Source organism: Corvus cornix, chromosome 11, assembly GCF_000738735.6.
Source record: "Corvus cornix cornix isolate S_Up_H32 chromosome 11, ASM73873v5, whole genome shotgun sequence".
Taxonomy (NCBI): Eukaryota; Metazoa; Chordata; class Aves; order Passeriformes; family Corvidae; genus Corvus; species Corvus cornix.
In genome coordinates, this window is record NC_046341.1 from 9714964 (window position 1) to 9742597 (window position 27634).

The 27634-nt window shown below is 38.8% G+C and overlaps 1 protein-coding gene across 1 annotated transcript in view; it reads right to left on the minus strand.

Annotated features, from left to right (window-relative positions):
- Positions 1-3410: 3410 nt before the first annotated feature.
- MMP2 (matrix metallopeptidase 2) overlaps positions 3411-27634 on the minus strand; it is a 29323-nt gene continuing 5099 nt past the window's right edge. Inside the window, exons 3-13 of the mRNA XM_010396599.3 lie at positions 27159-27307; positions 24903-25031; positions 23164-23337; positions 19116-19289; positions 17077-17250; positions 15831-15986; positions 13911-14058; positions 9859-9995; positions 7901-8060; positions 5176-5285; positions 3411-4429 (exon numbers count right to left, since the gene is read on the minus strand). Coding sequence (XP_010394901.1) covers positions 4326-4429; positions 5176-5285; positions 7901-8060; positions 9859-9995; positions 13911-14058; positions 15831-15986; positions 17077-17250; positions 19116-19289; positions 23164-23337; positions 24903-25031; positions 27159-27307 — 1615 coding nt within the window. The 3' untranslated portion in view covers positions 3411-4325. The remainder of the gene's footprint in view (positions 4430-5175; positions 5286-7900; positions 8061-9858; positions 9996-13910; positions 14059-15830; positions 15987-17076; positions 17251-19115; positions 19290-23163; positions 23338-24902; positions 25032-27158; positions 27308-27634) is intronic.

The following is a 27634-nucleotide window of genomic DNA, read 5'->3' on the forward strand; positions in this document are numbered from 1 at the left end:
TAGTGCTACCAGGGAAGAACACCACTGCAGGCTTGAACATTTGTATTTTATCTCACTGTGTTTTTCTTTGCTCAGACTGTGATATCTTTTCTGGAGAAGGAAACAAATAGTGTTATGTGCTAAGCAGGTTTAGGCCAATTAGTCTTCAGACACTTGGACTAGATGATTGTCATAGGTCCCTTAAAGCCCAAATATTCTATTCTGACATCTATATTAAATAAGATATTCTAATATGGCCTTGAGCTATTTTTGTGTGTGTGCATATGCATGTACACATACAGGCATATATTTAATATGTAATTTAGAAAAAAGCTGTTATATATACTTCTTAAATTATATAAAATAATTTCATGGCCTAAGGCAGTTCAAGCCTAGAAGAGACTATTGGTTCGCTTAATCCATTCCCGCTTGGTCCAGACCGGGAATTTGTTTTCCCAAAAAACACCAGAAATAACATGTCTGATGAAGGATATTCTCTGAAAAGGTAAGGAATCTTGTTCTGAAGACATAGTTGTTGGCTTTGTTGTTGTTTTGAGGGTTTTTTCTGATTTTGTTTTTGTTCTTACTACAGTTCCCTACCTGGAAATACCTTAATACTTGAGTGTTTTACATAACCGGTCTGTAACAAGTGTTTCCCCTTGCACGTATCGATCTCTGTGATTCCACAGAGCCCAATGCCTGCTTGTTTGCTGACTTCAGCTCTCCCCAAAGCAGAAGTATGTTCATTCACTTAGTCTTTGCTGCTAAAAACATGCATGTACAAGTTTGTGAATAGAAATAATTTGTCCAAAATGGACCCAAAGGACCTACTTCTTCCCGATTTTAAGAACAGCACAGTTACAATCAATTGCATAAGTTTATGAGTAACTGCTGCTTTGTAAAATCAAGACAGAGTAGCAGGAAGAAAATGTATTTTTAGCAAATACAAAGTGTTAGTGAAACACAAACTGTTGAGCATGATTCACAGTTCAGGCTGCTCTGTCTATTGAGTGGTTAAGCTGTGGCATTTCATTATAGCCTTGGCTGCTTTTTCTGTATTGTGATGGAGCAGTTGCTAAACCACTGCCCTTTGCTCTACTGGGCTGGAGCTGCCCTGCTGGGGGCCTGCAGCCCATCCTGCTCATAACTGGTAGAAGATTTCCTTCAACTCAAGGAGCAAGAGTGTCTGAACTGTCTCCATGTTGCAACAAGCTCCAGTGCAGCATGTGTGCAACTCTACCCTGACACCAAAAAGTCCTATGTGAACCAGATTTCAGTTTAATAAAAGTAAAGAAGTAAAACAAGCTCAATAAAGGTTTGATTTGTACTGGGGTTTGTATGGCTTTGAGATAAACTCTTATGCTTTTCCCCTTTGTTTTTTCCTCTTTAAAGAAGGTAGGTAAAGACTTTTGGTTCTGTTCTGAAAATGTCTTGGGAGAAATGTGTTGAGGGCAGGAAAGGCAAGGGTGGTGTCCTTTTTGACAAGGGCACAGTCTCAAAGTGCCCAAGAGAGGTGAAAAGAGAGGCCTAGGAAGGGTAATCCAGTTCAGCCAAGGGTCTAGGGATCATCAAAAAAGTCCATAGTGTTGGGACAGATCTAGAGTTAAACAGGGAAGCAAGTGAGTGGGACAGATTTGCATGGGACATGGCCAGGTATATGCTGAGCTGCAGGACTTTCCATCTCATGGTTAACTCATTACAAACAGGAAAGAAGAGGGAGGTTTTAGAAGTGGCTCTCAATAAGTGGAATTAGACCCAAAGACATTTTCAGGACACGTTTTGTAACTTAGTGTTTCCCAGGTCAGATGTGAAAGGCTAATGAGAAGGTCAGTGTACTCTTCCAGCTTGTCTGACATACGTAAGTGATAACCTGGCAAATGTTACAGTTGATGAACAGAAACAGATGTGTTTATAAATGACCCGTGTTAATCTTAAAGTCGCCAGTCTGAAACTGAACTGAAAGAAGTGAGCATTGGTTTAAGGATAGAAAATTTATTTCTGGTTTTCTGCCAGTGATTTAGTCATTGGAGAATGGGTTTACATAGGCAAGAACAAAAGGAGAAGCTGAGCAGAGCTCCTTAAACCCACCAGATGTGCAGAGTTTTGTAGGACTATGGTGTTATTACTACAGAACGTAAGATGGTAGATTTGCCAATGTTGCAAAACATGTGTAAGTTGTAGAGGAAAAGGAAACTATTTCAGTAATCAGTAGAAATGTGATTTAGCAAGTTCAGAGCTGTAAGGCCCATTGCAAATGTTCTACTATATCTATGTTTCAAACCCTTTCCATATTAAATACAGATGCTAGGGTAGGCATGCTGGGGGAGTACTGACATAAGAACATAAAAATCTTCAGGGGATGGTTATTGGGGATTCTTAAAACAGAGCTTAAATTATTGTAGTGCTCAAAATGAATGCCTGGCAGTCATTAAAGCTAGAGAATATTTTTAGCACTAGTGCAGGAAGATGTTTATGATCAGGACAGGTCATACATCCCTGAAATGGATCCTGCTATGGTGGGAAGGTTGCCAGGTGTTTGTAAAAACTGCAATACTAACATTTTGCAATTACAGCTACTTTGTTTTGTGCTTTATTTTGTTGGGTCTGGTGCAAGACTAATTGTGAGGGCGATTAATGATTTCTAAAGAGAATGAGTATTCTGAGGAGGAGATAAGCCATCTTTTCTTTTGGCATAAGTAAAAATAGTGCTGGCCTATCTAGGTGAGGATTGTCTGTAGTAATTGACAGCTTCCTAAAGTGGAGTTAGATCTGGATGGTTGCAATTGAAAGGTGATTTGGCAAATGCAGCCATTTTAGAAGAAGTATATTTTCAGAATATCACAGTAAGAAAACCTCTGCTTAGAACAGGAAAGTGCTGAGTGGAAACAAACATGAAGTTGTAGAGGACTTGAGAAGAAACCAATGGATCATGGGCTCAGGTAGTTACTGGTCAGTTCTGTGAATCATGGACTCAAAGTGAGAGATGTTTTTCAGAAGAACCTTGCCTCATGCAGTCCATAGAGGATTTTGAAGTGTTTCATGTGCATGGAGCTGGATAAGAGCCTTGGCCAGATAGTGTCTGATCTTATGGGCAGGATAAGGGTTTGCATCTCTGTTTCTCAAGCTTACATCCTCCCTTCCTGCCTGGGCTGTGGTGAGGCAGCCTGTGATAAAGAGTGTGGATGACAAACAGGAGTGTAAACTGTTCAGGGAGAGTAGTGGGCTTTGACACAGACGTGGAGCTGTATCATCTCTTCAATTAAATTGCTGCAGTTGCACCTTAGAACCAACAGAGAAAATAACCTAGGTTTCTAAATAAACCCCCTATGCACTTATATACTGGGGTAATGTTTTTTCCTTTGACAGGTACTGCACTGAAACATACTACTGAATTTATAATTTCAAGTGATACAAGGAAGCCTGGCCATGAGTAGTGTTGACAGTGTAATTTGATTTTATTGGTATTGTTGGCACTTCATGTGTGGAACATTCTTTTCTGGTTTATTTTTTAATGAGAAACATTCTATCAGATTGTGAAAAGAACATTTTCTGTTGCCCAATGCATAAGCAAAAAGCCTAATTGAACAAACCCCCCAATATTATAAAGAACAGAAAAAACCCCCATGTTAAACAATACTTGACTTTTATGTATAACGCATTGTCTTCAAAAATCGGAGTAGTTTCCATCCATATAAACAAGTTATATAGTAGTAACAAAGTGCATGAAGCAAATTGCTAAATTTAACTAATGTATTAAAATAAAAAGTACTTTAAAACAATACTTTAACACAGTTTTTTGCCATGATTCTATCATGCATCAACACAAAGCAGATCCTGAGGCAACCTGTGCCTTTGACAGTCTTTCTGTATTAATATGTAAATAAATGGAAGTAATGTTCAAACTCATAAGAGGGTGAAAAACATCAAGACAAACCATCCATTTATAACAGAGTTGTATTTAAAAAAAATAAAAATCAAAGTGCACTGCTGGTACATCTCACTTGAGCCTATCTGGTATGTGAATAACAGAGGGGCATGATCCAGTCTCCAAAGGTTCCATTGCTTTGTTTAAGCACCAAGGGAATAAAGAATGATGGCTGTTCTGTTCATAGCACTACTCTGACTAGCATGACAACGGGAAAATTGTACCAGAATATATACGTAAACATCTTTTGTATACTGAGGAGGCAAACACTCTTAAATTATCTGATGTGTACAGTACTGGTACTTAGTGTTTTGGTGCCAGTACCAGACTGGTCCAGTAATTAGCATTCAGATCTATTTCTAATTACAGATAAGGCATATAACAAAAAAGTAAATATTTGGTTATTAATATCTCATATAGTTCAGCAACCCAACCAGTCAGAACTTATCTTGCCAATTTTAACAATCTTCAAACTCTTGTCTTCCATTTGTAGATAGTACTGATCTTTGAAAAAGTAGGTATATCCTGTTAAAATAAATTAAAAAAGCACGCTCAGATTATGGAGCACATAATTCTTGATCAAAGATTTTTTTGTCTTTGTGATTTCATGAAGCTTAATGAACCACATGACTTATTTTCCCAAAATATTAATGTGTATTTGTATTATTAAAAAGATGTATTTTAAAAGACATTAAAATTCCCATCCTGTAGAAGAGGGCTCTTGTTAAATTGAGCCTTAATAAGATTACTAGTTTGTGAGCCAGAATTTTCTGGGATGAAATGTTTGCTGGCAAAATAGATGTTGAAAACGTGACTGAGTCAAGACTCATGTGACACCAGTGCTGCTTTCAGACTTTAGTGCATATCTGTGCAAAATTTAAGGCCCGTTAAAACCATGGGCCAGGATCTCAGCTGGAGTTGATAGGAAGTTAAGAAAAACTGTGACATAAAACCCATTCATGCCTGTGATCAGGGAGATTGTCATACTTGAGTTCTGGTTGTGCTAGAGCAGGATGGTGCTGAAATGGTGCTGGGACTGTGTGCTGGTGTGGAGGAACCTGGGGAGGATCAAGGAGCTGGGAAATGTCCAAGTCACAAGGACTGGCTCAGTCATGCATCCTGGGGTTAGGACATCCTGATGCCTGTGCATCAGGCATTGGGTGGCTCCATTTGGCTCCTACTCATGGACCACAAGAAACTAGTCTCCAACAAGTTTTGCAGCAAACAAATAAGAGAACTTGTTAGTGACTTAAATGAGAATTACAGCTTACCACTGTCCCCGAGGCCCAGGACAGCATCGAGGTTATCTGGAACACCATTCCAAGAGTCAGCAATGAATTTAGGGGAGGCAAGCTCCATTTTCTTCTTTTCTTCATTGTACCTGAAGGAAATTATATCTCTACATTACAAATCTGCATTTAATCTTAAATTGTAATATAATTTTTCAGAGAGTCCTCAGCAAATGTGACTACATAAAACAAACAGAAATATAATAACTGAGATCGTAACATAGTTTCTATTTCATTATAATTATTCCTGATTCCTTTTAAATCTTGTGAAATTTTACATCTTTCCTTTGAAAATGCAATTATTGCTGAATTGAAAATACAATTTCTAAGGAAAATTCTTTCCAGAAATGTAATTTGGATGGGAATCGGTGCTGAGCGGGAGGAGTGGAGGCGTACTGAGCAGCAGTGACATGGGATATAGTTTGAACCAATGACCCTTCAGGTGCTCAAGCACCTCTTCAGGAGCAGGAGACTTCAGAGAGGTTGTCTTTGATTAGTACTGGAGGGAGAAAAGCAATTATGTTCCCATTTTCTATTTGTCCATGTCCATAGGGATCTCAGGTTGCCTTCCCTCATTGCTCTATGGAACTACTTGGATTATACCCAAAGTTACACCAGTACTAACTAGCAGTAGGTTGGTCAAAAGCAATTTAAATGATTCATTTAAATTCCTTACTATTTTTTTTTCTGGGCTATTTAAAGAAAATCTAGTACCTTGCTGGGTAGCTTTAAAACTTCAGCTGTGGAATCTGAGCCAGCTCCTTTTCCCCTCCCTCACAAAACTTTGCTATGCTCAACAGTCTTGTTATAATAACACTAAAATAGCTTGTGGCTGGAATGAAGGAGAGAGAAGGCTTCCAAAAAATGCATTTAAAGTAAGTGTGATAATGGCACAGGAAGGACTATGGTATGTAACTACTTTGATTCCATTGACAGAGTCCTTGTATAAAATGTAACAGCCACATACTTAAGGGTTATAGAGTCTGTTCGATGGAGTTGCATTTTTTTCTTTCTGAAATATTTGTCAACTGCTTGCTTTCTTCTTTACACAGATAGAAATCACTTAATCCTATTTTGTTTCCTTAACAATAAATTATGCATTCTGCAGTGACTGCACTTGATAAGGTACTTCGATGGAAATACTGTCTGTGATTAGAGTGATGAATTACTTGGAGGCCCTGCAGAACAGTTAATCAAAACAATAGCCGGTGCAGAGGAGACCAGCAGCTTTTTAACTCATAGCCTGTAGGTTTTAGTAGGAGTCTGAAGTGTTGCAGATGGCTGTATTAGAACTACTACTTGTAAATGTTTAAATGGTCTTCACAATAAGACATTAAAGAATGAATATCGTTCTTTAGCTTTTTAGTTCTTTTTTTCTTTAGATAATTGAGAAGATTACTGTCCTTAAAGTAATTGAAAGTTATGATCAAGTGGCAATTGTGAAAGGGTATTTTATTTACTTACAGGAATCCACAGTCGTTAGGATATAATAAAGTAAGTAATTCAGTTTAATCATAACATGAAATTAATGTTCACATAAAATGGACTCAATTATTCTGAGACCTCTTTTGATATCTTATATAGAACATCTCTCAGAAGGAACCCTTACAGGTTGGAGAATCTTTTAGATTTCTGGTGGTTATTTCTGATGTTTAACTTTCCTCTAAATTGTCAGTTAATGAATGGGTCCACTTTCAGCCTGTTGTGTAATGTCTGCGTTCCTGAAGTAAAGTCCTGTTCCTGGAACAGGCCTCTGACAGTGACTGCAGGAGTCAGTGCCTTTGCTTTGTTCTGATGCCATTTTGATAGCACAGAGGTAACTCACAAAGTTCCTCCTCTGCTTTTTAAGATGGTCTTTTGTGCCAGATCTTCCTGGCAATTATGATAATGAAATTCTATTAAATACAACTATACAATTAGTATACTCTTCAGGTGTACTGTGGGATATTTATTTCTACCACAGTAATAGCCTTGAGACATTTTAAGGGCATACTTAATCTAGGAAGATAAGAGCATGGTAGCAGGTCACCTGGGTTTCACTGTAAACATGAAAAGGATTGAAAGACTGTCAAAATGAATTGAAGCTAAGATTTTTCTCAAAGTACTTACAGATAAACTTGTGGTTTGTTCAGATTTCCTCAGTGCCAACTGTATTAGTAGAGCAAAGGTGTAACTGATGGTAGATCAGCTGCTGAAAGGATTTACAGTCATCCCCAGCATACTTTGGTAGTCACACTGCTCTTTCCTTTAAAGCCAGTGCCTCTAAACCTGATGGCTTAGTGAAAGAATTTCTTAGGCAATCTGGTCAGTCTTTGGATTCAAGTGATTGGAGATCAGTGCATTTATAAGGAATTCTTTGCAGAGTTTTCCCTCAGTATTTGTGAGCTGACAGTACGGACAACTTGCCTCTCTTAAAAGCCAGGGACTGATGTGGGGCAGGTGCTGGTACATGGGGGCAGAGGGATGAGTTGTTAGTGGTGGCCAGCCTGACACACACTCCCAGACCTCTTCCATTGCTGTTTTTGAGGCTGTTTTCTGAGATACGTGCTAGTTTCCTGCTGCTGTCAGCACTGTCCTGGCAGCCCTTGTTTTACATTCCTGGAGGATGACCCCCTGTGTTTGGTCCCTGCCTCCTGAAGCTCAGCGTGCTTTCAGCCCTAGAGACAGCTCGGCTAACGGCATCCCACCGCCACTTAGTGCATCTTACTTCCAGTATCTGTCTCCAGCAAAAATGTATGTCCTCTTGTTTCTGCCCCAGTTAAAAGCTGCATCGACACGCTGCACATCAGGGGGCAGTCCCAGGCTGGTGAGTTTCTTTGGATAGCCTCTGTCCAAGTTGCTGGCTGAATAAACCCAGTACTCATTTCCTAAGTAGGGGAGAAAACAAAGCAAAGAAACACTGTTTAATAATCCCTAACAAAAGGGTATTTCTTCTTTTTTGCTTTGCCATGTGACTTTTTATTGCACTAACTGTACCACTGGTCTTTCTAGTATTTTGCCATCTGTGAAGCACTAGATTACAATGCAAGTGGACTGTGATTACCACTGCTTTTGCTATTGAAGTGCTCCTTGCCTCAAAAAAAGAGATCATCTCTTTTCTCTTGCTTCCTACCTTCTTAGCTGACTTACTTTGAGGCAGACACTGTTGTGGGTAAATTTGGGTTATGCTAAAACAAGTAGTTTATACAGGAAATTTTTTGTATGATGAAAATTGTCTGAAACTGGGCAGGGGCACCTGATATTAAAATGCAGAAGCTCATGTTCGCCCTTTATTTGTTTTCTTGACCAATTTTATTGAGTGATTAATAGGAAGTTTTTGCTCAGAATTCCTGTTGTCCTTTGTCACACAACATTTTCTAGTGTCTCCCCAGATACGTACTAGTGGACTATGTAGTAGTGGCTCTGTGCTCTTTACATGGAATCGTAATTTGCTTAGTAAATACCCTTACTGGATTCACTGAAAGCCATGGAAAGATTTGTTCATGAAAGGACATTTCTTTGATTCTATGCTAGTGGGAAAGAAAGTAAGTAAAGTATTAATGTTAGAAAAGTATAAAGTGCAGCATTTGAGATTCTTGGAAGTTATTGATTCACCATTCAGGAGTAAAGTGTGGGACTAACTAGTAAGTATTTTAAGACAGTTGTGTTATTTTCAAACCAATCTTTGTTTTTTGATAGTTCTTATTTATTTTTTTAAAAAGCAGGTTAGCTGCGTTTTCCTGGCATTTTTAAAGAAAGGGAGAGGTTTAGATGTGATAGAATTATATATAATATATGCAATATTTGAAGTGTTTTGGTTTGCCTGAATTCTTTAAGTTTTTCCCCCCCCTCGATGCAAACTAAAGCAAATGGCCTCTGAGCCATGTGGAATAGATTATCATTACTTTTTTCTCTCCTGTATAGAAATGTACAGCAGCTTTTGCCATATGGTTTTTACATGACTGGAGATGTTTAGTCATGTTTTTAGTAGATATTGGAGCCTCATTTTTGCTGGCTCAGTTCTTCATGTTGAAAACAGTCTCACAGCTCTGCTCATTTGGCCACTACAGCTGAACCATATGTGTGACAGACAGAGCAGAGCTTCCTGTCCTCCTCCTCTCCCATGGAGGCAGCTTGCACGGCTGCCTGTATCCTCTGCCTGATGAGCCACCAAGGAAGATGCTTGGAAGCCAAAGTGGAAGTCAGTCTTTGGCAAAAGAGAAGGAGACAAGGAAAGGCATGAGGAAAAAGAAAAAAGTAGTCCTCTCAAGCAACATGTGCTGAGATAATAGCTTAAGATGGAAAGAAATAGAAGAAAAACAGAGCAGCGACTGAGGAAAGAGAGCTCCCACTGTTGTTGCATTGCATTTTAAATAACGATTCTTGTTTGGCTTTGCTTATTGTTGAGTGTCTCTTTCTAGGTGGTTACAGCTCTCCTTTTGTTGTACTGGAGGCTGAATGCTGTTTAGAGTCTTTCAGATCCAGCCTTTGTCCTAAAATCCTGAGCATGGGAAGAGGGAGATGTCTCACCCTACCTGTTGGCTCTGCTGGCTCTTAGGCTGTTCCCTGTCCCAGGTACAACTCAGAGGAAAGTGAGCTTGAATGCAACATTATGCAAATGGATACTTACACTTTGAAACTTAAAACCCATACCTGTAAAAAAAATATAGCCTTTAAAACCAATACCTGAAAAAAATACAGCCTTCTCGTCCTGAGGGGCCTCATAGACAGCATCAATTTTCTCTGGCAGATCAGGCCAGAATGTAGCAACAAGAAGAGGACCTGTGGGTTTTCCTCGGGGGTTTACAGTCCTCCACATGAATCTGAGCAGAACAGAAAATTGTACAAGATCTACAATGAACTAATTCAGCAGCACATCTGTTTCTCATCACTTCTGGCACAGGCCGTATGAGCACGCACACACACACATGCGCACACACAAATTAGCAGCAACACACACTTGGAACTCTTCACTGACTGAAAAGCAAACTCATTTATTTAGAGGCATGTTGCTAGAGGAGCTGCACCATAAGCTGCATGCTGGACTGCTGGTGAAATTGTTGCACTGATTGCTTCCTGTTGCTTTTTGCATCAGGGAAAAATTTATCCTGTGCTTTGAGTATACAAATAAACTCATTTACACAGCATTTAAACTGTTAGAGCCCTCCTGCTGCTGTGTATGGAGCAGATGGATGAGCATTTGACACAAGCAGAGTTTTGTATTCCATGAACTGCTCTTGCAATTACTATTGTAGTGACTTAAAGTTCAAATTTAATAGCAGTACATCACAGTGCTTGGAAGTGAGTTTGGCTGTAAAAGAAACTGCTAGCACTAAAAACGTTCATTAGAGAAATGCAAAGGGTAATTTATTGGCTATTTTATGTATAAGTAGGATGATCATTTGATTTAAGCCTTAAAAAGCTCTAATTATCTTTAAATGGCAGAGCTTTGTGCTGAGGGCTTTTGGTATTAAAAATAGCACTGCTATTTCCTCCTCCATAGAATGAAGAACTTTTTTCCCCAACAGAACAAAAGTTTTAATATGGTCATAAAATGAAAAATCAGCAGGCTGGTGGAATTGCTCTTGCACCAAGCTATAGTCATTAAATTCTGAGGTCAAACTGCTTTTACCATTAATATGTTTCTGAAGCTCAAGGTGCTACTGGCATTTTATTTTTTGCAGAGTATAAATTGTCATTATCCATTCCTGCCTATAACACTTATACCTTTGAGAAGCCCAGGATCTTAAACTGCATTTTTGTTTTGCCTAAAATTTGGAGGAGCAGTCCTAAATTAATTTAACAAATTGCTGTATTTTTATCAAAAACGAAGATAATAATATATTATCGTATCCTTGTTGTGGATACATAGATGTATATATATATAACATGTACAAAAATATCTCTGAGCATGACTCATAATTTTCATTTACAAAAAAGAGGCAAAGAATAAGCCACTTGACTAATTACTGCTCTTGAAAATGTTAAAATACATATGAAATCCTGTAATAGGTAATACCATTTGTTTCATGCATCTCTTTTTAGACAGAAAAGCAGATCCAATATGATATGGAATGGAAATTCATATAGAAAGTCCTTATAACACTGCATTCATAAAAGTAGTTCCTTTAAAAACCCGAGTTACAGAATTCTCAGTCAAGTTTGAACCTGATTTATGGCTGAATCAGCTCCAGTAATTGCTATCTGCATGAATTTCAAACTATCCAGGGCCAACAGAGACTTAACACCAGGTTTTTAATAAACCACACATTTCAAGGGACTTGTTAAATTGGTGAGGTTTTCTTTTGGAAAGGGAAACTTTTTCAAAGCTGAATTTTATTTTGTTTTTGAATTGGGTAGAAGGTATTTTTATTTCTACACATCTTACTGAGGAAATGGTGAAATTAATTATTTGGCTTTCTAATTTCAGTTTGAACACAATAAAATGTTTTAACTCATCCCTATTAAATCTTAATATTACATTTCTAGAGGGTTTTAATAATTTAGTTACAGTAAGTATTTTACATCATCTTTTAACATAATCAATATTTGCCATGATGATGATTATTATTATATGCAGTTATCAAAAGGACCCAAATCAGTGGGTCTTTTTTAGTGTCCTGATAAATTTCAAAGTGTGAACTTTTCTTCACTCTCAGAACAAAACCATCTATGGAAATGCTGTTCTTGGGCATTCTGTGCCCAGTGGAAAAGCTCAACTGTTCTCTATGGCTAACAGCACCTTCAGTAATTCCCTTTTCCCAGTAATTTCCTTTCCTTGATTTGAGGGGGGAGGAAAAATACTTTTTTTTTTTTTTTTAAAGAAGTAATCATATCTGACCTCCTTTTTGCTGTTTACTCTTTGCCTGTGCCATGTGACAGTTGGATTCTATGGTCATTTTCATGAATCATAAAAGTCACACGACACATGATAGACAGTGGTTTCTTGAATGCCAAAAGTGAGTCACAATGCTGTTTGCTTGATACTTGGAAAGCTGCAAGACTGACAGGCAAAGCCCTTCCAGAGCAAAACAATTCAACAGTTGTCTGCTTTTGCTGCATGCTAGATAAAGGCTGAGCCAGTCTGAACAGATTGTTTTGGTATTTGCATAGTTCTTAGTCCAACTGTATCTAAATGCAAAATACTTCTATTTTGTTTGGATTATACAGAATACTGGATCACTCTGCTGGTTTAGGAGTAGATTTTACATTGTTACTTTGTGTGACTACTAGTTTAGAAGAGCAGAAGCAAGGTGGAGATCTGGCTGAAAACCAAGGCCCACAAGTGAGCAGAAGAGGAGCAGTAGCTGGGAATAGTGTGGAACTTGGTAGGGGTTTTACTGCTCTGAGAATGTTTTTCCTCTGAAGGTGCTGAGCTCAGGTGACTACTTCAGCTCTCTTATGACTAAGTTAGCAAAACTGGGCACTGGTTTTGACAAACTTGTTCTGGGTTCATGGGGCCAGCCCTGTGTGGCTTTGTGAGGCTGATCTCTTGTTACTGTGGGGCTGTTTGGTGGCCAAGGAATGACTGTTCCTTGCCAGTAGGGATCACTGGAATCTTAGCCTGCTGCTGACAGGGCCAAGAAGAAGAGTACAAAAGGTGGCAGAGGTATCCCCACAGACCAGATGAAATGAACCCTTTTTGCCACAAGCAGCTGTAATATAAATAGGGAATAATATGTTCTTACAATCAGAAGGTTTAAATTCCATTTCTGCATTGCTAAAACACAAAGCCTGTGATAAAGATTAAGTCCAACTTCAAACCTAAAGAACCATTATTCTGGGTATCATATAGATTGGATCTAGAAGGAAATGCACTGAAGAAATTATTGTATTTACCCTTTAAAATCACCTGACTATGTTTTTTTGTTACTAAAAGCTGGTGAGTAGAGTTAAACCATGCAGCATATTAATAAAACTTCATATATCTAGCTGAAAATTTGAAGCTGGAGTAGATGTCTGGACTCAGGTATATCACCAGGAGATACTAATAATTTTTAAATTGCTATTTTGTGAGGGGAACTTGTATGTTGGTTCCTGTTTCCTTTTAAATTTCTACTGACAACTGGCAAGGAGCAATGAACAGCTGAGTTGCAATACTTCCCTTAGCTTCAGATTCTTGTATATGTTTTTATATGATAGGAGACAGTGTTTGATTTAGGCACACTCATTGAATGTGTGTGGACCCATATCTTCAGTGGTGTTGGGAAAATGTTCAGGGTAAGTGAGGATAAATGATTCCAAATTTGGCATTGATTTATGACAGGGAAAAAAGGAGCTTTAGTATCTCTCACAATGGTGCTGCCAAGTCCCATAGTCCATAGGAGATGCTCTTCATTGCTGAGTGGCTGGGTAATACAGGCCCTGGCAAAGGCAGTGGGAGCTGCAGCGGTGCAGCCACCTCATTTTAATAGGAATGTCTCTGCTTTTGCACAAAAAATGCCTTTGGTGCCTTCTGTCTTAGAGGCTTTGCACACATGTAACCTATCCCAATCACCAGTGCCCTTGATGTGTTATAACAGCAGCCATGAGTCACATAGTGCTGTTATTTAATGACTTTGGACTCAACCTGAATTAAACTATTTCCCTGAGGAGTTGATTAGGGCACTTTGCCATTTCTGAGCACACAAAACAAAGGCTGGATGTTGTGCCTGATGATAAATTTGTAGATTTTGGTGAATAGGTCTTGCAGATTCCTTCACTTCAGGCTCTCTTAGTAAGCAATTTGTCTCACTTACCTATCTTTGAAGAAAAACGTTTCTCCTCTAATTTGTGCGACTCCATCAAATACAATCTCATGCTTGCAGAGCTCTGGAGTGACAGGTCCAAGGGTCGGACGTGGACCTGGTCCTGGCCCTGGTCCAGGTTCGACATCGGGTGACACCTCTGTGATGGTGAACAGAGATATTCTGTTACACTGAAATGAAATACTGCACAGGTTACGTGGAGAACATGAGCTGCCATGGGTTCTAAAAGGGTAATCATTTGGAGTGAGTTCTTGAAGTAGGAAAAACTGATAATAAAATTGCTTCAGAAGGAGGATGGTTGAGCACAGCTGAGGAAGCCTTGACTTCCAGTCCTGCCTTGATCCTCTGTGTGGCCTCATTGGAGACATGGTGCCTGTGTGTGTCTGTCTGGGCTGAGCTGCCTGTTTAACCTGAGAGATAATTAGAAGTGACTGTACTGGGTTCAGAAGTGAACATCCCAATTCTTATTTTGCTGGCTTCTAAAAAGAAGTTAAATAAATTTCAAAGTCCTTGTACTCAGAATTATCTGCAGCTCTGCTGAGAAAGATGTCAAAGTGGATTTCTCTTTTTTAAAGAAGTGCCAATATCTGGCAAGTTACAAAGATGCATTTTGAGCCATTTGTATGATCTTTCTGCCCTCACCAAGAATCAAATTGTGCTTTTCAGAACATGCACTTTGCCATCTGGTTTATTTTATTTGGTTTTATTATTTCGCTGCTGCTTGTCTTGAGGCATTTGCTATTTTTTTCTCAGACATTGGGTTAATTTACTGTATGAGAAAAAAAATGGAGTGTAGCTGATTTGTGATGATAATAATAATGGGAGAAAACAAGGTTTTTTTGAATACTTGTTTTACATAGAAAACAGTTTGTAAAGGGTTATATCAGTTAAAAAGGAAGAAAGATAGTTTTGTCTCAGATCTTGAAGCATGCTTTAAGAAAATTGGGTTAAGTTCTGAGCTCTTATCAAAGATACACAGTATGAGCTCAGAAAACTCACTTACAAACCTTGACCATGTCTCAATTCCCATTCTTAATTAAAGCAGAACAAGGAATAATGAAGATCCAAATCAGATTTTTGTCTCATGTGATAATAATTTTGATATATTCTTATTAAAATTTCTAAGGTGTGGAAAACTGTAGAATATAGTCAGAGTTAAAAAGATCTCTCAGTAGAAAAATGAAAAGCACAGAAAGAGAAATGGAATATGGGAATGTCTACTTAATTGACTGTAGTATACTTGTGCCTCTGCAAGGTAGAAAATGTGTGCATGAAAGGAATTTTAATCATGATACTACATATGCATTTTACTAAGACTGTGGAGAAAATAACAAATGTTAAAGATGTAACTACATAAAAATACTTAAATCGACTTTTTCTCTAGGAGACTGCCAAATACATTTACATTGAAGTTTCAGCTCCCACGCTTTCTGCAAATGTTACTGTGGTGGTACAGCCTGAACTGTGGGAAGGCAATGTGAACTGTTTCCAAGCTGGGACACAGGAAACAATGTCCTTCCCCTTTTGCCAAGGGTCACAATCTGGGAAGCTCAGAGTGTTGTAGAAAATAACATCCAAACCCATGCACATCAGGTATTTCAAGCTAGAGACAAACATGGCATTTCATTGTCCCGTAAAAGCACTAGAAATTTTCACCTAAAGGTGTGCTTATGGGGTGCTTTGACGCTCCTTTTCATTCAGTAACTTTAGTGACCCCTCATCCTTAAGTTGTGATATTTAATTGAAGTAGAAGGCCTGGTAATATGAAGAAAGCAGGGAGAAAGGAGCAGAGGATGTTTCTGGCATTCGTGGGATTGTGCAGTTCATAATTTACTGCAAATTCTGAGTCCCAGATTTCAACCTGTGTTGCTTGCTTTCCTGATGAGTTCTGCTGATGGGGGAGGACTTTACCATATAGCTCCTGGATCCCTTTAATATCATCCTGAGAAAGCCGAAAGTTCTTGGTGTAGGTGTAGATAGGGGCCATGAGAGCTCCGGGGTCCTCAGAGTGCTCTAATCCCATAGCATGACCAAATTCATGGGCAGCAACCAGGAAGAGACTGTACCCTAAATAGCACAGTAAGACAGTGTTAGCTGCTTGCATTTAAATAGAATTGTACCACACAGGCTATTCACAATAAATAATAATGATTAATATTTAACGCCTCCAATGGTGAACATCACACCTATTTGCCAATAATGACATTTCACTGGAGAGATTCTAAAACCCTCTTTTGTAGGTGATTTTTGCTGCTGTCTCCCATGCAAGTGACTCTGACCAAGTGTTAATACTTGTGTGAGAAAAGGAAGTGTAGCAAATAACATTGGACATCCCTTTTAGGTACAGAATTAAACTTGCAATCTAGATATCAAATCTTCACCACAAAAAGGCTTGTAAGTGATAAACAGGTCTGTAAATCTGTGTCTCTGAGAACAGACTCTGAATTGGTACTGGTGTACCAAATATTGTTAGATTAAAAATAACCTTTTATCATAGGATAACATATCATCGATTATGCCCAAACAGTCCCTGAAATTTGGCAGGTTTTTTTCTTCCTAAAATACATCCCCCCTTCCCCCCCCGCCCAAATATAGCATTTATTTGTAAATACGTAAAAAGCCTTTTGCCCATGTTAAAAGATGGACAAATATTAACCAAAATAATTTTAAATTGTGATATTCACCACATAGACTTTATATTGTCTCACTCATTTTTTAAACATGTTTTTCATCCTTTGCAATATCAGTCACAAATGTATTAATTTTTTACATTTAGTGTTTGTTCCTAATTTGTATCAGTGTACAATTTATTGCATACTAGTGAAATCCCATAGTACTTCTGGCTTTTAGTCTTGGAAAGAAACACTGGTGGGAAGAAAAACATCTATTTATTTATTAATTTATTTCATGGTTTTGTATTTTAAAAGGATCGTGCATCATTATAACTTTAGGAAATCTGAATATTTCAGACAGATGAGCTCTGGGAGTGACTCTAGCTGTAGTCTCACATTTCAGTGTAGGGACTTTGCTCAGATTTCAGGCTGGGGAGAAGTGCTGTAACCAGCAGGGATGATGAGAATGAAATCACTGCACATGTGATGCCATCGGTGTGGGCACTGCCCAGTCACCCTTGCGTTGCCCTGACAAGGGGTGTTACCTTGATCTGGACAAAAGCCCCACTTGCGGTCGTCGTCGTAGCTGCTGGTGGAGGCACACCAGAGCTTGCCATCGTTGCGCCCTGCACTTGTGCACGACTCGTATTTATTCCCGAGGAAGATGAAGGGGAATACACAAGGAGCTCCCTCGGAATTTCCACCAACTGTTGACATAGCTGTGGAAAATGACAGGAAAACACAGTGAGAAGGGGATCCCTTTTGCTTCTTCTCCTAAACTACGCGCTAAAGCCAGAAAGGAAGCAGAAACACTGCAATGCTTCTAGGAATGTGAAGAGTAAGATTAAAAGTAATATTTGAAAAGACTCTGACAGAATTAAAAAGGAAGAAGTCTAGACATTGCCATTGCAATGAACTTGCCAATAGTTTAGGTGGGGGTGAGAAGGAGCCCTGGACTCATGTTCACAGCTCTGGGAAAGCAGCAGTTTAACAGTGTTTTGTGGAAGGTGATTGTCCAGCAAGTATCTTTTAATGCTCACTCCTGGTGTTATTTTAAAGTGTTTTAAAGTATTTAGGTGGAAGGTATGGTTAGTGTCAGAAAGGTTAAAGAGCTATTGAATATCCACCTGGCTGGTAGGTGTCTCACTCAAGAATAAGCTTTATATACCCTGACAGCAGGGTACAGTTTAAAATTATATGATTTAAAACATTTTCTAAAGAGAAGGATATATTATATGTAGAAAACTTTTTTTTTTAACCAGTAGTTCTGCAAAAACTTGAAAAATTTTCCCCTGTGTTCTCATCTATGTAGTATATGGCAGTAATATATAAGAAATAACATTTGTATGTGCAGGTACAAGGATTTCTAGAGGGAAGAGAATGCAACTGCATTTAAAATAACAGTTTAAAGTAGGTATCATGAACAGAATAGGAAAATAATATAAAAGTCATTTAAATTCATTTATACTTCTACCTGACAATGACAGTTCCTTTCAAATTATGGCCTGTCTTCTGGGAAGGTACATGAGAGCAATACAGAGGCAAAGCTGGTTGTGTCCCTAATTATTTATTAGTATTTATTTCTCATTCATTACTATTTATTAATAGCATTTTATGCTGAAAGAAAGCTTAAACTAAGTGTATTTCTTTGTTCCACTGATAGCGACTGTGTTACCTAAGACTTTGACTACATTGATTCTAGATATATTGGTTCTTTTGTCTGTTGAAAGATCTTTAGAATTTTCTCTTCTTAACCATGTAGCAGGGTATAATGAATTTGATACCTTTATTTTTTTTTTTTGGACATCTATAATGTGAAATGGAAGGGTTACACCTGGTAATCAAAAGTAACAGAAAGCCAAATACCAGTACCTCAAAGCTGTATTGCTAATGGTTGGGCCATTTTCAGAAGACCCCCAAAAATCAAAAAGCAGGATGCATGTAGGTTTGAATGTAGCTTCCCCTTGGCTCTGTTAAAAGCCAGAGATTTTAGAACTGCCATGGTTAACTTAGTCTCTATGCTTATGGCTGTAGCATGAATCCTAAGAATGAACACCTGCCAAGCTATTCAGGGCTCTAAATTAATTTTTGTTCCTTTATGTAGTAAAACTCAAGTTAAAAAGTATAAAAAATTGTGAAGAAAGCTGAAATCTATTTTTGTGGCTAAACCATTTCACTTAGTTCTTTTGAATTGCTGAAAAGATCTATTAACACAAGCTTAACATACTAAACAGGATTTCTTTTTACAAGTGTAAATGGTGAGTATTAAGCTAAAATATTATTCATACTTTCTTCTGTCACATGAGACTTCTCTTCCAGGGCCATTAACAAACCGTAATCTGCTTGTAATTATCCTGCAGTGGTAGCCATGTACGTTCAATGCCATTTGTGTATTCCTGACAAACCTGTGCTGTGACCACCTTGTTTATACAGATTGCTCCTGTTCCAGTTACATCCTTGGCCACCTCTGTTGAAATTGTGTCTAACTCATCAACTTCTGTGTGCTCTGGTGAAAGTATGCCAAAGAAGACTTGTTAAAACAATGACCAATTAGACTGTGTTATGCAAGCAACATTCCTCGTACCAGTCTCTGGACAGAATCCATATTTCTTATCTCTGTCATAGTCTTCAGTGGTTCCACACCATCGGTATCCATCTGTTCTGCCTTCTGTTGTGCACTGGTCATAGGACTGGCCTTGGAATTTGAAGGGAAATTTGCATGGCTGCCCATCACCATTGCCACCCATTGTAAAAAGTGCTGTAGGGGGAACGAGAGAGGAAAATGTCAGAACACAAGGCTCAGTATCAACAAGGAATCACAGTGTAAAGCATCCATGATTTGGCCCTTTTTAAGATGCCCAAGGGCACCTTTTCCCCCCCTTCTCTCACGCAGTTTAAAGCTGCAGCTAAAACCCAAATGTGTATGTGGGAAGGCTTGGCAGGTTACTTCTAACTTTGCTGTTGGTTTTGATTGACTAAACAGCCATTACAGCCTCAGTCTATGTGTAGGATTTGAGGAGGTTTGCCTTTGCTTAGGCTGATCCATCAGTGGGAAGAGGCATTGTTTATGTGTGTGCTTCTTTTTACAGTAGCACTAAATAAACCCCCCAGGCCTCTTCTGGCTTAAGGGTGACTGGGAAAGGGTTCTAACAATGGAGTATTGTGACACAGATGGTCCATTTTGCCTTTTACACTTAAACCAGTAATTGGCTACAGCATCAGGGACATGAACCAGTAAGTTAAAGAAGTCCTACTAATGAGAGGATTTGGAGCTTTGCAGGCCTGGCTCACACACACAAGTTTGCTGAACTTCTGATCTGCCTGAGAGAGTGATTCTATCCTTCTACATCCTGGACATGGAAACAGCCACACAGGGGTCCTGTCTGCAACACACCCTGTGCTTCCCCAAATGTTGGGTTTTGTTTCAGGTGCTGTACTAAGATAGGAAAGGTGCATTAACTAGGGCTGTGGCTATTGTGATTGGAGAAGGACTTTATTTTTTTAAAAAAGTAGTGATAGAATTGGAGAGCATAGTTAAACTGAGTTGTTTAGATGACTCACTCACCATGAGCTGCTTCCAGCTCTAGGTCTGGCAAACTCTGCATTTTAATAGCCTTTTTTATATTGGTTTATATGTGGCTAAGTTGCAAAAACCATATGGAAAGTCAGTCTCTTACTTTGCATGCTGCCTTTCTGAGCCGCAGTCAGAATGCAGTTTTTCATTTTGCTTGAGGCTACATCATGTGATGGTAACAACAATGGTTTATTAAGTTTTCAACTCCCCCCCTCTCCCCCCTTAACAATAAAATTGCGTTAATGTAAATGAAAGTTAGAGACTGGGGCAGTTTCCCCAAAAGAAAAGCCAAATTTACTTGTAAGGGGATCTTAAAGGGCCTTGTTCTGCATCATGGTAAGCTCAGCAATTTACTGGTAAAGACACACTGAAGTGAGAGCAGATTCAGACTGGACATTACTAATATGTGAACTTCACTTTTAGCTCTTCCTAGAAAAATTAACCAGTTGTGATGTCAGGAAACCTCAGGCTGGAAGGCTGCAAACCGCTGTGGCACAGATCCATGGTGGAGGTAGGTGCAGCTTCACGAGGGTTGTGCCTGGGAGAGCAGTCAGGCAGCAGCCTACAAGAACTGTGACCAGTGTGAGGGAGGTACAGGCAGAGAACAGATTGTTATATACAGGAGGACCAATGTTAGGAGCCTAAACTGCCTGTAGTGTCAGTGGAGTTTGGAAATGAGAGATATCAAGATGCCTTGATCCCATATGGCAAAGGAGAAGTTCAGCACACCTGTGTAAGATTTGCGTAGTAGGTAGATAACTTTCTGCTTTACCTCCAGCTTTGACAAACAATAGTTCAATCAGTTTACAAAATTAGGGTACAGATCTGGGACTAACTTTAGAAAAGCCTGGTGCAGCACCACAGCTTTAGACATGTTTCCATATATGCACTGTGGCTCTATAATGAGAAGAATTCAAACTAACTTCAGTGAGTTAAACATGAGAGAAACAAAGGCCAACAACCAGGAATGTTGCCGCCAACACAGACTGTCTGATATAAATCCTACCCTATCTGAATTTATTAGCTGGGGTTTAGCAAATGGTGCCTTGGAATAATGAGTGAACAATGCCACTCTGCATTTAATAAGAAACATCTGTGAATAACTGTTCATGGATCTTGCAAAACAATTACATCAGAAACAAAAGGCTGAAACCCTTCTGTTCCATTTCAGAAACCCTGACACTGGCATTTCCAGGAATCTCACTTTCAGAACCAACTCTCCCTGACAGTGCTCCACTGCTTACATTTTCAGCCTTGCATGACTTTAGGATCTTACAAAGGTGTATCAGTCAGGGTATGTGGATCTCCATTTCTCCAGCTGCCTATAATCATGGCTTCATTCTGACTGCATCTGAGTGCTTGCAGTATTTTAAAGAAATGAGCCAAATTTTTCTCTTTTGTGGCTGAAAGAATTAATCCAAGGAAGAGGCGATTTGGGGAAAGGTGGGAAATAAAGGAGATGTCAAAATTTCCCCAAAAAAAAGATTATGCAGTTATGTGCATGTGCACACTTACAGTCTGCTGAAGTAAATATTCTGAAAGTCATACCACTAACAATAGATTTTTAAAATTTTTTGTAATCTGTGTAAAGTTCATACTCCTGCTTGTTCATCCTCTGTACTTGTATTAATAGCTGTCACCAGGGTAGATCCCAGCTCTATATGTGATCTATACCAGGCAATTAGGGGTCTGGAAATTAAAGAATAACTTTTTACTGCATTAGGGCTCAAGACTGATATGTTCTACAACAGATAATCTTTGGAAACCACTGCCATCCTGAGGCAGAAAATCTGTAATCTTGTATTTGAAACTGTATAGTCTTGCAAATGAGCTTGAAAAAACCCCAAAACTTGTCAAGCAGGAATCCATTTAGTGTTTGGCTACAACAGGATTCCAGAGAATCCTATTTTGAACTTTTTCTATGTACACATACCTGCAAAATTTTGAAAAATGCATTTCTTTTCAGACATGTACATATGAATACATGTACATGTGTGGCAGTACTTGTGTGCTGGGACATGTTGGGCTCTACTTGTGCATTCTTGGGCTGGCAAACCCCTGAACATATTTTGGTAGCTTGAGGCTTAAGCATCACTGATCTTCTTTCAGCAATCTGGATTCTCTTTCCTTGTACTGACTGCATGTAGCCATAACATTATAAATAAGTTCAGTACTATTGTTTCAAGCAGGATTAGCATGAATATGAAAAAAGCACCATTTCTTTCTGGTTTGCTCTCCTTCAAAACTTTCTTATTTTTTTTTATGACCCAGGAGTAGTAGGCAGGACTTTTACTGACCCAGTGCTTGATATGAAAGGTAAAAAGAGTGATGAAACACTCCCTGCTGCCCAAAGCTAATAGTCAGTTATGTACAAAGGGAAATAAATGAGTGTGGGAAACTGCAGTACTGGGAATGTCTGTTAATGTATGTGCCAGGAACTGGCAAACAGGACGTGGAACGAGTGGCTGAAAGCACCTTACCGTCTCTACTCTTCTCACTGCTGATAAATTACCTCAGTAGGCTACAGCCAATTAATTGCTTCTCTAAAGGTTTCCTACTGTGTGATGTACAGGAGATGAAATTAACACTCATACCAATAAATAGTCTGAAATGTTATATCCTCAAGATGTAAAGGCTCATCAAAATTTTCAAGCACAGAAATATGTGTTCCTATTGTTTTTAAAGGAAACATATTGTTATAAATTCATTTGAAAGATAATAATAATAAAAATTATATTGTGTATGATTTTAAAAAGTTATGGCTACACAAAGGCATTATACTCGTTATCTAATCTGTAGATGAATGTTTCCAAATATGAAATAAAATCCTTGTGAAACAGTTCTGGTCATCTTCCAAAAGGTAGAATTAAAGTACAATCTTAGCTTTCCTAGACCCTCTAATAATTTAGTACAGATACTGGCATGTTATGATTTCTGAAAGACATTCATTCCTTTATCTAAAAGGAAAGGAAGTGGGAAAAACACAAGAAGTGGATGAGCAAAGAAGAAAGGAACAGTCTGCCAGGAGAAAAATCACTAGAAACATTGGTCTGCTTACACTCATGGGGACAAAAGCCATATTTCCCATCTGCATCGAAGTCTTTGGTTGTGGAACACCAGAGGAATCCATCGCTGCGTCCTGCATCTGTGCAGCTGTTGTATTCCTTGCCATTGAACCAGAAGGGAAATTTGCAGTATTCACCATCTGCATTTCCATACTTCACTCTGACCACTACAAAGAGAACAAATGCAGTGGTGAAACTAGCCACCAACTGATACAAAAAATACAATTTCTGGACATCTTATTTTCCTGGAAGATACTGATATAGAAATGCAGTCTGAATTTCCATTTTGAAATTCAATATACTGCTGGTCTCTCTATTGGCAAGATGATCATAGCTGAAATATAAACTGGTAATTTTAAAAGAATTACATGGATATTACTCATGGTGAAGTGTTAGAATCAGCCCAGAAAAATATATATGTTGTTACTATGGCAAGGCAAAGTTATAAACATGCTGTTAATACATTTAGTAATTTAGTTTCTTTAGTAATACGGTCTAAAATGTTCAGTATAGTTTCAAAGGTTCCAGGCAGCAGCTGAAAATGAGCTGAACATGCCTTGTGCCTCATAAACCACTTTGGTATTTCCAGTGGGACTTGTGTGACATCTGTGGCACGGGGGGACAGGGTAAGGAACACAGACACACCCAGATCCTGGGGTTTATTTCAGTTTGTACACACATGTAGTCTTATGAATACAGTATTGGTGCTGGAATATATGTTAATGCATAGATAAGTCACTTATTCATTGCATTTCTTTTAATGGCAGTAACTAACTGGTTGCTTGTGCAGTATTTTCACTTATAGGGAAAACAGTTTCCTCCTGCCTCTGAGGCAGGGAACCAGTCCACTTAGTACAGTTACCAGCTGGTGCTTCTTCTGAAGGTGAAAGAAAGCCCAACAGAAGGAAGATGACTATTTTGGTATTAAAGTTCAATTATTTTTTTGATGGGAAGACAGATGAGAAAGCTAGAATTTGAAATGAAACACAAATGTGAGTTTATATTCTTATTTTAAGTGTTCCAAATTATTTTACAGGACAAGATGATAATCAGTATGTATGATTGTGGCAAAGTTCAAGCAGAAAAAGCAGGTTACAAACTACTAGGCCTTTTTTGCCTAGTTCAGGTGATATTATCTAGATCTTTTCTTCTAAGGGTATGGCAAAGTGCCTGTGAAAGATTCTTGAAGATGCTCTTAATCTGCTGTTTGATGTTAATTTTGTTTTGGTCACCAGCATGAGTGATTTCTATTCCACATGTTTATAAGATACTATGAGTATTTAAAAACCTGTTCAAGTGGATGCTTCTACTTTTAGCAACTGGAGCTGCAGCTTAAATCATCTTAAATCATCATGTGAGCAGAAAAACGCTGACCAGTCTGCCTCTTGAAAATAAACTTAAAGGTATTGTAGTTTGAACCCCTGAGAACTGAAGCATTCAAAATTGTAGCCATGGCTTTGTACTTTCACAGAATTCCTGAAGGTTATGCAGCATCAGGCCTACTGTTAATTCAGTTTTTCATGGGGTAATAGTGGAGGAACAGAAAGGGAAATCCTATTTCATTAGGAATTACATAAACATGTTGTAGAAAACATTTTAAATTGTATAAATGAATTTTCACCTCCTAATATTTACTGTCAGTCAGTGAAAGAATTTAATGCAGTGCCTGAAACAGTATTAAAACAGAGCAGCCAGCAGGCCATATGTTCTGAAACATGAAAAAGTCTGGTACCTTGTCCCTCTCCAAGAGTCCACAGTTCATCATCATCAAAATGGGAGTCTCCTCCAATTCCTGGCCCTGGTGCAAAGGCATGAGCCAGGAGACCGTCTTTGCCATCAAAGGGGTATCCATCACCATGTTCTGCAGGAGCAAGCAGACAAAAAAGAGCAGTTTCTAATGACCTCAGGCAGAGTCTGTACATGAATGATGATTATCATGTGTACTTTCCCATCCAAGACAGCAGCAGAATAGTCTAGTGAGTGAATTTATTGTTTTGGGTTGTGCTGGAAAGATTGAACCAGAAGAGAAGCAGCCAGTTCTTACAAAGAACATTAAGAGTCAGTACTGCAGTTGTCACAGCATGGTATTTTATATCTCATAAGTATTGTGGAAAGAAAGCAAAAATTGTGAAGAACAGTGAAGAATTGTACATGTGATGTATGACTGTATACACAGTGCTATTTCTCAATAAAAGCTGATAGGGAATTTTAAAGTAAACATTGTAGATGAGGGATATTTTCAGGTAACTCGTATCACTCTCCAACACAGAGATTAGAAAGTAAAGGCAGATTTCACTTTGCAGGCTGCTCTTTTCTTCTGCACCTCACACTGCTGTGCTCTTTGCTTTGTGCAGGATACTCACTACCCCAGTAGGAAAGCAAAGCTGGGTGTCAGCAGTGAGCTCTGGAAAGCCAGCTTGCTCTTGCTTCTCTGAGCCCTGAAGGAGAGTATCCCTCATCCACTTGAAGCACTCCGAGAGCCAGGCAGCTCACAGGGCAGCAGCAGGTTAAGCAGCTCTCATGTTAACACACTGTAGGCTTTTCTTGGAAGTACACCACTTGTGGGTAAGGCAGGCTGGCACGGGCATAGCCCTGGTATTCATAGCTCTCCCACCACACTGACCTGTGCATCAAAGCTGGCTGCCAGCATCTCCAGTTGCATCATTCCTGGTCTTTTGGTCTGATGTCTTGCCATTTAACAGAAGCCCTAAATACACAGGCCTGATTCTCTCCTCTGCTACACTGATTTCAGGCTGGTGTCACTCTTAATACTAGTTCAGTTCATTCCCTTCAGGAGACTAGTGTGTCAGTTGTTAAGAAAAAGATTTTGACATATATCAGGTGCTTTACTCCCATTTATTTCAAAGTAGATCCTTTGCTTAAGAGAAAGGTTAAAAATGAAGAAACCTCACAGCTGTCTCAGCCCCTGTGAATCTGATATGCAGTAAAGTGATAGGAATGACTGAATTGTGGAAGCAGCTCTTTGCCCACAGTATCTGAGCTGGCTATAGCCAGCAAGTACTAAAACCAGCAGAAACACTTCTGCTTTTGTAAGAATTTTTTTTTTTTTTTTTTTTTTTTGCAAACCGAGCCAGTCTGGATGAGGATCTGAAGTCCTGAGTGTACAGAATCTCTGCAGCTTTTGAGGTCAACTCATCAGTAGCTAAAGCAATGAAAACCAGCTTGAAATGAAGGCTTTTACAAAGAGTTCAGTTATTCTTTGAACTCTTCACTTAACTTCCAAAGTCTACCTCCCAAGTAATTGGCTGCACAAATATCTTTATTGGTATTAAAAATTCTGTGACTGTCCAGAAGTTAAAACCCCCCATGTTTACACTGGAAAGCCATAAATATTTTTTCAGGGGAAACCAAAATTAATTGAGAAGGCATGCACAATGAAAATGAATCAAGTCACCCATCATCAGCTGCACCCAAACCATAGTTCTGCTCATGATCCATATTTTTAAATTCTTCAAGACCAAAGAATGCATTGAAAGCTTGCATTCTGCCATGCTAAAGAATGGAAACCAGCTATGGAGTCAAAATTGGAAGGCACGAATCCATTTTTAAGCTCTCCAGTATGTTAGAACTCTCACCACTATCACTGGAAAACAGCATACAAAGCTATAAATAAGTGGTATGATGCTATTCCGTTCTCTTCTGTGGCAGGAAGCCAGCTCACATCATCTGAAGATCTATACCAATATGTCTCAGTTCTATTTCTGATTTGTAAATTTAAAAATAAAATGTTGCCCCTAGCAATTCTCTTTTGGAAAGATAAATATAGTGTAAGGATATTGTATAAATACTTCCCTCTCTCTCTCTCATGTAAAAGAAAGTCTTAGTGAAATTAGATCTTAGCTTGTATGAGCCAAGTGTGAACTAGGACAAGGTTTGCCAGAAAGGCTCATGAGGGTGGATCATTCTAATACTGAGGATTAATGAAAGGAACAAAACCAAAAACATAAGTAAAAATAGAAAAATATACCCCATCGGCCAAAATTAATCATAATGTCTGCTTCTCCATCATTTATTCGGTTAAATCTCAGCGGTGTGACATCACTCCAGACTTGAAAGGCTCGAGCAAAGGCATCATCTACTGTCTCAGGATCCAAATCTGGGGTATAGCCTATAATCCTTAGAGGTAAAAGCAACAGTTAAGTAACACACAAACATGCTCCCTGTATTAGTTGTTTACTGCTCAACATGCTGAGTAGACTCAGCAGTGAAACCAGCTAAGAGGTAACACTGCTGCACATGAGATCTAAACAACTTCCTTTGATTCAGAGATGTGTTTAGATGTTGCACTTACTGTTTATTTTCTTTTGGAATTGATGCAGCAGCAAGAAGAAAATTATAAATCCAGAGGCTGTAAAGCCTGGATGGCAGTGAGCCTTGCACAAAACATTTTGAGTTTTGCATTAGCACTGAGACCAGAAAAGGAGCTCAGTAACATTCCGGAAG